The sequence below is a fragment of the Abramis brama genome, assembly GCF_963993115.1.
Source record: "Abramis brama genome assembly, chromosome: 12".
Classification (NCBI taxonomy): domain Eukaryota; kingdom Metazoa; phylum Chordata; class Actinopteri; order Cypriniformes; family Leuciscidae; genus Abramis; species Abramis brama.
This window is the reverse complement of record NC_139974.1, coordinates 37,229,895-37,241,134: the sequence shown is the minus strand read 5'-3', so window position 1 is coordinate 37,241,134 and position 11,240 is coordinate 37,229,895. Positions and strand designations below refer to the sequence as shown.

Sequence of the window (11,240 nt, the reverse complement as noted above, 5' to 3'; positions counted from 1 at the left end):
AGTTTTGTATTTAGCTGTTCACACACACACACACACACACACACAAAGACTTATGTGATGTCTGAAGAAATAATTCACAAAAATTACCTTAATTTACAAAGTTTTAGCACTTCAGCACTGTTTGAAATCAGGACACTAAAACCATTGTTATATCTTACAACCAATGTTTATTTAATAAAAAATAAAATATTGATTAAAAAAATTCAAAAAGAGTGGGTTGAACGGTTTATTTTTTTAAATCAACATATTTCTTATCAAATCATTTGATCTAAACTCATTACAATTTCACAATAGACAAACCAAATTGAAAAGACAATAGAAACTAGGCTACAAATCTTTACATGACAAACTGAAAAGTAGTTGAAAAATAGCAGAAAACAGTATTCAATTTACTGGAACATCAATCACTGTAGGCTATTGTTAAGCTAAAACCGTATCACATCATGAAGTATCCGACTCATCAATTTATCTACGAGCCACAAGCTCCAGAAGAGTTGAGGCGATCTTGTCAAGACTGGTGGAGGTGCTCGCTTCTGGAGGTGGTGAGGCTGATGGCTGGAATGGGTCGTACGGTTCATCGCCTGCTTGACTGTCATTCTGATGGGACCTGTGCTGTCCTCTCCCAAAATGCATCCTTGCTTCTTCTTGAAGAGAAGTTGGTGGGAAGTTACCAGGAGGCTTGCCAAAGCTCTCTGAAAACAATAATCAGGAAGAATCAATCTGGAGATCATGACGAATGAGGGCACTATACAGGAAAAAAATTATACTAGCTCAAAAAGTGGGGGGATTTTTTTGAATATTTTTACATATTCTTAGAAACACTGTAAATAATATCATCTGCTCCTCAGGAAGACTAGTTTGCCCTATGACAGCTGGGTGTTAGTTTACCTTGAAAACCTCTCTCAACACCTGCAGGGCCTCTGCCCTCAAAATGCTCAAATGAACGGCTTCTTTCAGAATCCAAATTTCCAAAGCCTCTGTAATCGTCATCATAATATCTTGTCTCTTGAGTTCTTCTTGGAGCTTCTTCTCTGGAAGTTCTTGAATATTCTTCGTAATGTTGTTCCTTTTCCCTATGATCATCATCATATGGTCTCCTCTCTGGAAGACCTTTAGGATTCTCTTGTAACCTTGACTTTTTAAATTCTCTGGGATCATCAGCGTACGGCCTTGCTTCTTGAAGACCACTGGGATAACCGTCAAATCGGTTTGGCTCCTTGTAATCATCTTCATAATATCTGGTCTCTCTATGACCTCTGGGGTCATCCTCACTTTGTCGGACCTCTCGAAAATCTCTAGGGTCATCTCCATATTGTCTGGATTCTTGGAAACTTCTGGGATCGTTTTCATATTGTCTGATCTCTTGGAAACCCCTGTTTTCTGAATACATGCCATCTGGATCATCCCTTGGGTCTTTATATGCATCTCTGCGTTGCTCCGTCTGCTTTACCCCTCTGTGATCACTGACAGATTGTGAAGATGGGCCCTTTAGATGAAAGACAACAAAAAGATAATTATTTAGACCAAATTAAATGAGAATGATTCTTAAAAGATAACACTGTGCTTACCCCAGCTGTTGCGGATTTTTTTGCTTGGAACTCTTTCAAAACTGTGCACAACTTTTCTTTAAGAAATCTGGCGTCATCCATATTTTCAATCTGGATGTCACTCTGTAATTTGAAAAGAATATGTTCAAATGAAAACTCCAGTCTATCAAGTAAATAATTGTTTTCATGTTGGTCAAATATTCTGCACTCACAAGTATGTCCAGAACGTTTTCATGTTTTGGATCAAGATGGGATACACTTCCAGGGTCCACAAATTGGTTATTGAATGACTGTATAGAGAGGAACACAAAAAACAACAAGATGAGCATGCCAACGAGCACCAAGTACAATTACATACACAGTTATAGCGAGTTTTTTGCGTAGTCAAGCTACAGTCTGTCAAAGGATATACAGTGTGACAATGTTTGGTTGAATATTTGAAATATTAAATACGTTTGCATGTACAAAGACAGTAGAAGCCAATTGTAGTCTGATTAATATGTATACAGTACATGCTGGACAAGGACAAACACAAGCTACAAATCACTATTTATGTCAAGGTGCAAAAAAAGTGAAATTTCACTAACAAAAAAGATCCATTGGCTATCAATAGTGTAGTGGTGTATGAAGCACTGTTCACACAGAAGTCCCTTTCAAACAGAGCATCTTTTTGTTGGTCAACTTGACAAATTTACGTGAACCCTGTGTGGGGAATTATTATTATTTTTTCACACTTAGGCGAAATTCCCAATCACATGGATCCTATTGAAACGACTGAAATTCGACCGTGAAAATTCACTGAATAACAGTAAATATTACCACACCATTAGTCGGACTTCACAAAAACAGACCTTTGTATACATATTTTAAGTTAAGTTATTGCTTTAGTCTAACTGAAATCAAACTTAAACTGCATGTAAATGCACTTTGAAACTTTGCTTGAAGTATCACCAGAGGCTCTACACATGAACTCGAGCATTGAGAACATTGTGTACACAGAGTTTACTAAAAAGAAAGATTTTGAACAACTCACTGTGTTTCCGTCCGCCGGCATTTTGTCAGTCAAAAATAGTCGATCTCCGTAACAGGGAGGAGAGTAAAATCAATATTGACCTTGTATTTGAAAAAGGATCCTCATATAAGAAGCAATACTAAAATTCAGAGTCAGTTCATTCGCATTCAGACTATTTTTGACTGTCAAAATGCCGGCGGACGGAAACACAGTGAGTTGTTCAAAATCTTTCTTTTTAGTAAACTCTGTGTACATAATGTTCTCAATGCTCGAGTTCATGTGTAGAGTCTCTGGTGATACTTTGAGCAAAGTTTCATGTTGTGTCGAGCCTTCTTAGTGTTTTAAAAATAGTGATTTTTAATGCTATCATAGAAGTGCCTCAAGCACTCCCATTCAAAAGGCAATTTGACCGAAAATGAAAATACGCTCAAACTTAAAAGTGGCGTTTCCATTCTAATTATGCTTTTAAACGAAAGTTTGCCTCGGGTAGATTAACAAAAAAGACCCTAGGTTGCATTTTGGCGAGAGTTACCCTTTAAAACAAGTTATCTTAAATTCTCAATATACTTGTTTTTGTGTGTAAACCCAAGGGTTTAGTGGCTTTGCAGTTTTACCGGAGGTGGATGTTTTGCTCTGAACTGTGCTCCTCTTGACTTCTCTTTTTGGATGTTTTTTTTGGAATGTCTAAAATAAGAATTGTAAAAAAACAAAACAACATACAATTAAAGACAACAGACTAATGCAAATGGGTGTAAAAATACTAATAATTGCATCAAATTTCATAACATTGTGCAACAAAGTGATATGATTTTCTGAATGTGACTATGAAATGATCCAACAAGCTACCTCATATGTGCGAGTGCTATTTCCTCTGTGGTTGCATCAGAGAATCTGCTCTTCTTTTTCTTTTTAGCTGGAACAGCTTCCTGTGAATATGCTCTTGGATCTCTGGGCTCAAGCATGTGGGGGTAACCTTGCATCTCATTAGCTTTGTCCCAAGTCCCTCTGTGCAATTCTCTGACAGTCCCTCTTCTCTCCTCGTCATGAAAACCTTTTCCATGCATTGGCATGGGATTCGTGGCAAGTTTTTCCTCTTCATAAGTTGCGTATCGCCTATATTCAACTGGCTCAGCCTGATATTCAGATTCTCCAGGGCGCTGGATTCGGAGGTCTTTGTCATTAAATCGGTTTCTTGGCATGCCTTCATTATAAACTTTCTCTTGGACATCTATAGACACAAGTCTATCACCTCTTGAGAACTGTCCTTGGCCAAGAACTTCTTCATAGTCTTCTCGAAGTCTCCTTGGACCCTGTTCTGCATAGGGCCTAGTATGCATTTCTCTTTCAGCTCTTTCAGGATAATTATCCCCTCGTAAGCCTCTTCCTCGAATGTCGGCTTCTTCATATGGTTGTTGATGTCGGTTTCCTTCTGGATAGGATTGCTGGTGGACTGCATCATCTGGATTAGGTCTATCATAATGGTCATACTTTTCACCAGTATAATATGGTCCTCCCTGTTCTTCTAAGTACGTCTGTTTATGAATATTATCTTCTGCCAAAGGTGGCTCCCTACTAGAGTCTCGTCCATAGTAGGGTTGTTCATGAACACTGGACTGTAAATCTCTTCCTGTAAGGTACAAAATTTTGTTTACAATTTTACACAAACTGGAATTCTGTATAAATTTTTTTAAAAAGCAGCTGTGGTTTAAAAAGTCAAAATTTCACCTTGGAAATTTGGAAAATGGTCTCTTCTGAGTGCCTGAAATGAAATTACAGCTGAATAGTAATTCATATTTCTAGATGTTTAATGTAAACTATTAAAAATAATTCATTTTATAAGCAACAAAGATGTTAATACCACTGGCGTTCCCCATCCCTCCTGCTTTTCGACTACTGCAGCTTTTGCTCTGGCAACGAGACCTGGTTGTTTCTGTGCGCTGTCATGCCATGTCACCAAATCTGGCCTTTTCAGTTCCTGATAAGACAGATCTAATGTAACCACTTTATTTTACTCTGAACAGAATAAGGGTAAAAGTAAAATGAGGAAAAATGCCACCATACCAAGTATTTTTGCCGGTGCTTGCGTCCAACGACATGGGCCACCATACTAAAAAGGTCCATATCAACATTACACAATCGGCACTTGTATTTTAACACGGCTTTGCCATCATCAGTGATATGATCTGGGATCTGTCTCAGGGAGCCGAGACCTGAACAAAGAAAAAAGGAAGAGTAAGCAGTTTAATTAAATTGTAAAATACTGAATAGTTCACCTAATAATAAACATTTCTCTCACCTCATGCCATTTCATATGATTGGTTTTCTTCTGCGGAACATAAAAGAAGATATTTTGAAAAATGTCTCAGTATTTGTTTTTGGCCATATAATGAAAGTCAATGGGGACCAAATTCCAGTGTTATTTTGGACCCCATTCACTTCCATTGTATGGACGAAAACAGTTCCAAAACATTTTCCAAAATATCTTCTTTCGTGTTTTACAAAAGAAAAGATTTGTAAAGACATGAGGTGAGTAAATGATGACTAAACTTTCATTATAGGGTGAACTATCCCTTTAAGACCGTTTCACTCATCATGATTTCAATGGTATCCTAACCATTAAAGTCATCTTACCAATAATGGGCTCATCAAGTTTCAGGTATTTCAAATATTCTATGATATCTGTCCATTCCGGCAGTGGAGGTTGTCTCGGAATCTTTCCTATAAGGACAGAATAAGCTCATAAAACATGTTCATTTCAAAAGGTTACAAATATACAAAAATCTTATAAGTCTTATAAATCTTATAATCTGTAAATATACAGAATCTTCTAAGTAACACAAAATGTCTGAAATATGCCCACACCGTTCAAAAATGGTGCATTTTCAAGCATTATGCTTTTTTATAAGCAGTTTGTACCAGAGGAACACAAATTTGAATGAAATTTGATGAAGATCCCTCCGAAATGTTGATGTTTGCTTCAAAATTGTTTCCATTTGACCTATCATCAAACAGTAAAAGATAAAGTTCATTTTCATGAACACCATTTCTGGTTAAGTAGAAGCTGATTTAGACTCGAGGCCTCTTTTCAGGTAAACAAATAAAATAATTCTTGTTATCCTTCTTACCAATATTTAAAGGACATTCCCATATATTTCTGCTGAAACGTCACATTTCATGAAAATCCAGGGGAGGCCGTCTAATGTTCAGCAATCAAAAAAGACATCATTTGGTGAAAGACAAACTGGTCTCAAATTGTTAAGTAATGCTGAAGCATTACTAAATTGTGCCATCCACTCAAGGATTCATATGGTATCTCAGATCTCTAGAATCTAAGAAGCTTTGGGCAACATCCTTCAACACCAAAGTCCAGTAACTTCACAGAGAAGTCATGCATCTTTGCGCAGTGCAAGAAACAGGTGGTTTTGCACAGGTGATGAGCTGGTACAACCGTTGCACTAGCTTTCTCACATCGCTATGGTAAAACAGTATCCCAGGATTGAGATCAGTCTGAAAGATGCTGTAGAAATCCAAACTTATGCACCTGGGAATCTGTCCATACACATAATATGTATGGCATACTTGCTTCTCTAGTCCTCAATGCCTCCTTTGGTAATCACAGATATAAAGGGGACACTATGAAAGTGAAATAAAAAAAGTAATAAAATCTGCTGAGCACACTGGAAGCATTGTGCTATTTACAGCATGTATACTGTATTTTGGGGTGTGGAGAAACGTACAAATTCATCTCACATTGCACATTTAAATAAATATGGTGGAAAAAAAATTACTGGATGGCATGAACAATGAGGCAAACCGATGAATTCATTGTTCAGATGTAGTTCTTATGTCACCATTGCATTGTTGCAGTGTTTATTGAAAATGATGTATCTGTGCACATAATTGTTTTTTAAATGTGCATTTGTAATCTTTAAATAGAAAACCGGCCCCCTCACAGTGACACTGCACTGATGTACTTGTCATCAGAGAAGAGAAGGCTGGCCAATAAGGCTGTCCAACAGCCAGACGAGTCTCAATCCTTCCCCTCCAGCAACATGTCACTCGCATGAAACGTTTGCAATTAGCAAACGACAACGGTCCAATCAATTCCTGATAGACAAACTCAAGTCCCGCCCTACATTGTTTTCCTCATTCGAGAAGCCGTTTCACTAGGATATACATCGCAAATTCCGTTTCATGCCTTACACCTAAAGCCAAATAAAGTCACCCGCGTCCCCCCTAAATTCCTGAAATAGAGTCACATCTTATTCTATTCCTGTTTCTTGAAAATCCCATGGTTTCACTACATCCATAAAAATCCACGTATGCATTTCTCATCTCAGTTCTGTGTGATTCCAACAGGATTCTGTTTCTTCTTAATCTTCAAATCCACAGCTGACTGCCAACAAATCTATCAGCTAGGTCTTCATATTATTTCAGAAAAAACAAAACAAAAGAAAAAACAGTTCTTGTGATGATTCCTATCATCAGTGGTGAATCCTGTGAGTTTGACGACCATATGTTTTGATGGCAGAAGGACATCTTCCTCAATGGAAACCCTACCTGACCTATGGAATGATACGTGACAATTTGAATACTTACAAAATTCCTTGAGATTTCTGTTGAATTTCCTGATAGGATACAGAATTGTGCTTCTAAGCACATTAAAATGTCAAAATAACTAATAATTAAATAATTAAATTCTGCGACACTTTGGGTGTGCTCACACTTGTAGTTCAGTTTCTGCTGCCTCCAAAAAAGAAAATTATATATTTAGTCCTGGTTCGATTAGCGTTCACACTGTCATTTTTAACACTAGACCTAAAGCTATAAAACAAAAGGCATAAGGATAAGGTCTGATTGGATTGGACAGCTTTTATGACAAGAAGACGCGGTTCCAATGCCTGTACTGAACTGTAATGGACAACATCGCGACTGTAACGAGAAGAACCAGGTATGCTTGAGCATTCTGTCCTTTTTAGGGTCGCATCTTGTGAAATTACACCCAGTTTTTGGATCTTTTAGATGTGTTTGGTCCATGTTGTGTTCATATTTCAGTTGAACTGCACCTGAAAATGTGGTTCAAGGTCCACCTGTTTGGTGGCACCAGGTTTCAGATGGCAGCGTTCACATTTATTTAAATGAACCGCACTAACAGAGTTAGTTGTAATCAAACCAAACCTGCCAAGTGTGAAAACACCCTTAGTATAATCTTATTACACTGACTCCAACTCTGTTTGAACAAAACGTGATTTTTTTTACTGAACACAATAGGGAAACTATAAGAAAAAAAAGATTGTATCACAAAGTTGTGATTTTTACTACTTACCCTGTGAAGCATAGGACTCCTCTTTCTTTGAAGAGATAAACAGTGGAGGAAAAACAGGGACAGATGATTATACGTTTTACTTATGATCACTTCATAGGAGTTACTTGCAATACTGAAATAAAGTAAACAAAAGTTAATAATGACAAAGCAACAAAGAGTGTTGAGATAGTTGATGGTCCAAACCCCAAAAGGGGGAGACCTTCTTTCATCATTGGGCTCGATTAAGGCACTTAACCTCAGGAGATCTATGGGACCAGTATTGTGCATCACTCTGAAGAAAAGGTAAAGGTTGAAGAACCAAAAGTATGGACATCATAATGTGTGTGGAATAAGGAATCCAAATTTTCCAGAAGCAATCCACAAGGTTGGGTTTCACTTGTTCATGAGATGAAATAATGAGGAATTTCACAAAGTTGAAGAGTAATGTGCCACAAAAGTGTAAAAGCATAAGAGTTCTGAACAGTCCAGTGAGAATGTACTTAATACAAGTCATTCAAAGACTAGAAAAAAACATGAAAATGTGTCCTTCGATTTATGCAGGATTCAGTGCCATATTTATTCAGGTAGAACCTGTGTTATTTTATAAAAAACAGTACATTTTTGGATTACCTACAATCCAGTAGGTAAAATCCTTTCTGTTCAGAACCCAATGAACCGACAGTGAAAGCATGTGGAAGTTATAACATACAGAAAAGAAATTATGGTCAGAATTTCCATTTGACCAAAAGTAGTAAGTACTAACTACCTCCCAGGCATAAATAAAATATATTTGTGCTCGAAGATTGCTTGTTGCTACAAATTGCCTCAAACAAAACCTTTGAGTAACTTTCAAAGATTTAAAATTTGTCATGAATGTCACAAACTTTGGAAAAATAAAGCAACAAGTTCTTCCTTGTGAACATTCTTTGCTGCAACCTGTGCAGTCTGACTCTCGCATCGCGGCCAGTCAAACAGACTGGAACTCAGATTTTCACAACTCCTGCCATTTTAGTATACAACATGCATCTAATGGTCATTAAGCAGTCTTGAAAAGAAGCACATCATCACCAACAACCGCACTGGCTGTCGTCTGACAAACTACAGCACAATTTTGTGCCGATGACAACTATTTGAAGTAGTTTGAGGATGCCCTCAGACTACAAGAATAAACAAATGTTATAGTGCTCCTGAATCTTCTCAAACATACAGAAGTGTACAAGAATATATTGTTTCAAGCAGCACCATCCATTCAGGAGACTGAAGATCCACGTGATAAAGCAGAAAGATAAACATATAAAATGGTAGAGTGTATTTGGTCTTCAAAATGTCATGTAACTGGCATCTCAGTGTCTCAGGATGTTTTCACACTTGAATCCTTTTTAAAAGAACCTGAAGTGGACCAAGAAAAGTGTCCCTGAAAGAGGACGCTGGGGTCTCTGACGTCTTCGTGGTCATACTGTTGCTTATAGTAAAGATAAAGAAATGTCATCGAACAGACTCCAAAATAGTCCAGTGTCCACACAACTCATCCTAATCTGCTTTAAAGAAGAATGAGTAGTTTTTGGGACTGGTAAAGCAATGCAGAATAACCCATATACAAGGTCATAACCTGTAAACATTTAGCCTAGAAATCTAGACGCACCCTAGCGGCAGCAAATTTTATTTTGCAGCCAGTGTCGTCTAGCATCTCTCCGTTGGCTTGCGAGCTGGAAAAACCAAACTCTAGTCAGGCCAATCACATCGTGTATAGAGTCGGTGGGCGGGCTTAACATAACGACGGCAGAGATGTGACGGTTCCGCGTGAATTCCCTGCTACTTGAAAACAAAGAAGATGGCTGCCGCTGCTGGCGAACAGTGGTCTTTCGAATCGGCTTCGGCCGCGACTCTGGAAGACTTGGAGTTAAGCATTTCTTTGAGAAAAGAACAAAGAACGGCACTGAAGTCATTCTTAAAAAAGGAAGATGTGTCGGAGTTTTGCCGACCGGATACGGCAAAAGTTTAATCTATCAACTAGCTCCGCTGGTGGGAAAACTCTCTGGTTGGTTGTAGCGCTATCCTATTGCGTGAAGGGAATTTGAAAGACATCCGTTTATCCTGCCCCTTGGATTGAGCCCTGCCAATGGTGTGTTCCCAGACCCAACATCTTGATGTGGGTCTGGCTTGTCAGACTAGTAAACAGTGTCCGAGACAAAGGAAATGAACAGGCAAAATGTTGTTCGCTGGTTGATCTCTAATCCTTAGAAGTCCTAAAGTTGAATGAAGCAGAAAAGTGAATAAAACAAAAAAACAATCAAGTATTATTGTCTAAAACTACTAAAAAACATTATTAATAATACTTACATAAAAACAGAAATACTAGTGCTATGTAGCCTAAGCACAAAATTTTACATTCAAAAATACAGAAAAAAACGCAGCCATTACTCCATTCTTCAGTGTCACATGATCCTCCGGAAATCATTTTAAATTTTCTAAATTTGGTGGTCAATTATTGATATTACTTCAGACACTACAATATATTTTCTCTCCTTACCTTCAAATGTTGCAGTGTAGTCACGTGGATTTTGTAATGTGTTTCGCCCCTTATTCTTTTATCGCAGATCTGAGGAAAGAAAGTTATCAATATTACTTGTCTATAATCAAGTCACATCAATGCATTTACATAGAGTTATAATAAACAGGATGAACATTACTATCTGTTTTTGTGCACTACGGTCAAAATAAGACGGATTTAATTTACCATGCAATCGATGAAGGTGTTGGCCTGGTCATCGTCGTACACTGTCAGCAAATCAGACATTTCTGCAAACTAAAACAAGACACAATGTTGTTTTATAGGAAGCTATGCACATAATATGTTCTTAGACAGTCGTGCGAGATTAATACAGTGCAGAAAACATTAATCAATTTAGATGCATCACACATTTCATACACGTTTACGTAATCAAAATTGCGACGCACCTACTGTAACGCCTCGCCCGCAAGAATTAGCGATAGATTAGCGAATTAGCGATCTGCGCTTTTAAATCCCCCAACACAAAACTATTTCCTTGAACAGTGATATTAAAGTGATGTTACAAACAAAATTTTGTGAAATTCAATTTTTACGTTAGGCCACTTCTTTCATCCTTTGCTTCTTCTGTGGTGAAATTATATTTTCTGCGAAAACGTTTGTACCACCTAGTGGATGGGTGCGAATAGTTCGTAAAATAAATAAATAATAATAATAATAAAATAAACTAAGATAATTTTGTTGTTCCCAACCTGTATGACCTTTTTTCTTCTCCCGTAGAACATAAAATTATGTTATGTCTAACTAACACTAAGTTGTGTATAGTGTAAGTTAGGAACTGACAGCCTCAGTCACCATTCACAGTAA

General features: G+C 37.6%; 1 protein-coding gene across 2 annotated transcripts; it reads right to left on the bottom strand.

The window, feature by feature from the left end:
- Nucleotides 1-213: 213 nt before the first annotated feature.
- On the bottom strand, nt 214-11,024 carry LOC311093492 (uncharacterized protein). Of its 2 annotated transcripts, XM_084130941.1 has the most exons (14): nt 10,823-11,024; nt 10,602-10,670; nt 10,395-10,463; nt 7,886-7,910; nt 5,191-5,277; nt 4,621-4,769; nt 4,418-4,534; nt 4,285-4,318; nt 3,406-4,186; nt 3,174-3,243; nt 1,760-1,837; nt 1,569-1,670; nt 889-1,486; nt 214-692 (listed from the first exon to the last, which is right to left on the bottom strand). In XM_084130941.1, exons 2-14 carry the CDS (start codon nt 10,659-10,661, stop codon nt 466-468), a joined length of 2,397 nt encoding a protein of 798 aa, XP_083987067.1. In that variant the 5' UTR covers nt 10,662-10,670; nt 10,823-11,024; the 3' UTR covers nt 214-465. The 2 variants fall into 2 exon arrangements, with proteins under 2 accessions (XP_083987067.1, XP_083987068.1); XM_084130942.1 differs by lacking the exon at nt 7,886-7,910.
- Nucleotides 11,025-11,240: the final 216 nt, after the last annotated feature.

Bases quoted from the DNA above. Each gene is read 5' to 3' on its own strand.
- LOC311093492 (XM_084130941.1), bottom strand. From the start codon at position 10,661: ATGTCTGATTTGCTGACAGTGTACGACGATGACCAGGCCAACACCTTC. The intron at 4,770-5,190 runs GTAAGATGACTT...TTCTTTGTTCAG, and splicing joins ACTTGATGAGCCCATTATTG to GTCTCGGCTCCCTGAGACAG. The intron at 3,244-3,405 runs GTAGCTTGTTGG...TTCTTATTTTAG, and splicing joins ATAGCACTCGCACATATGAG to ACATTCCAAAAAAAACATCC.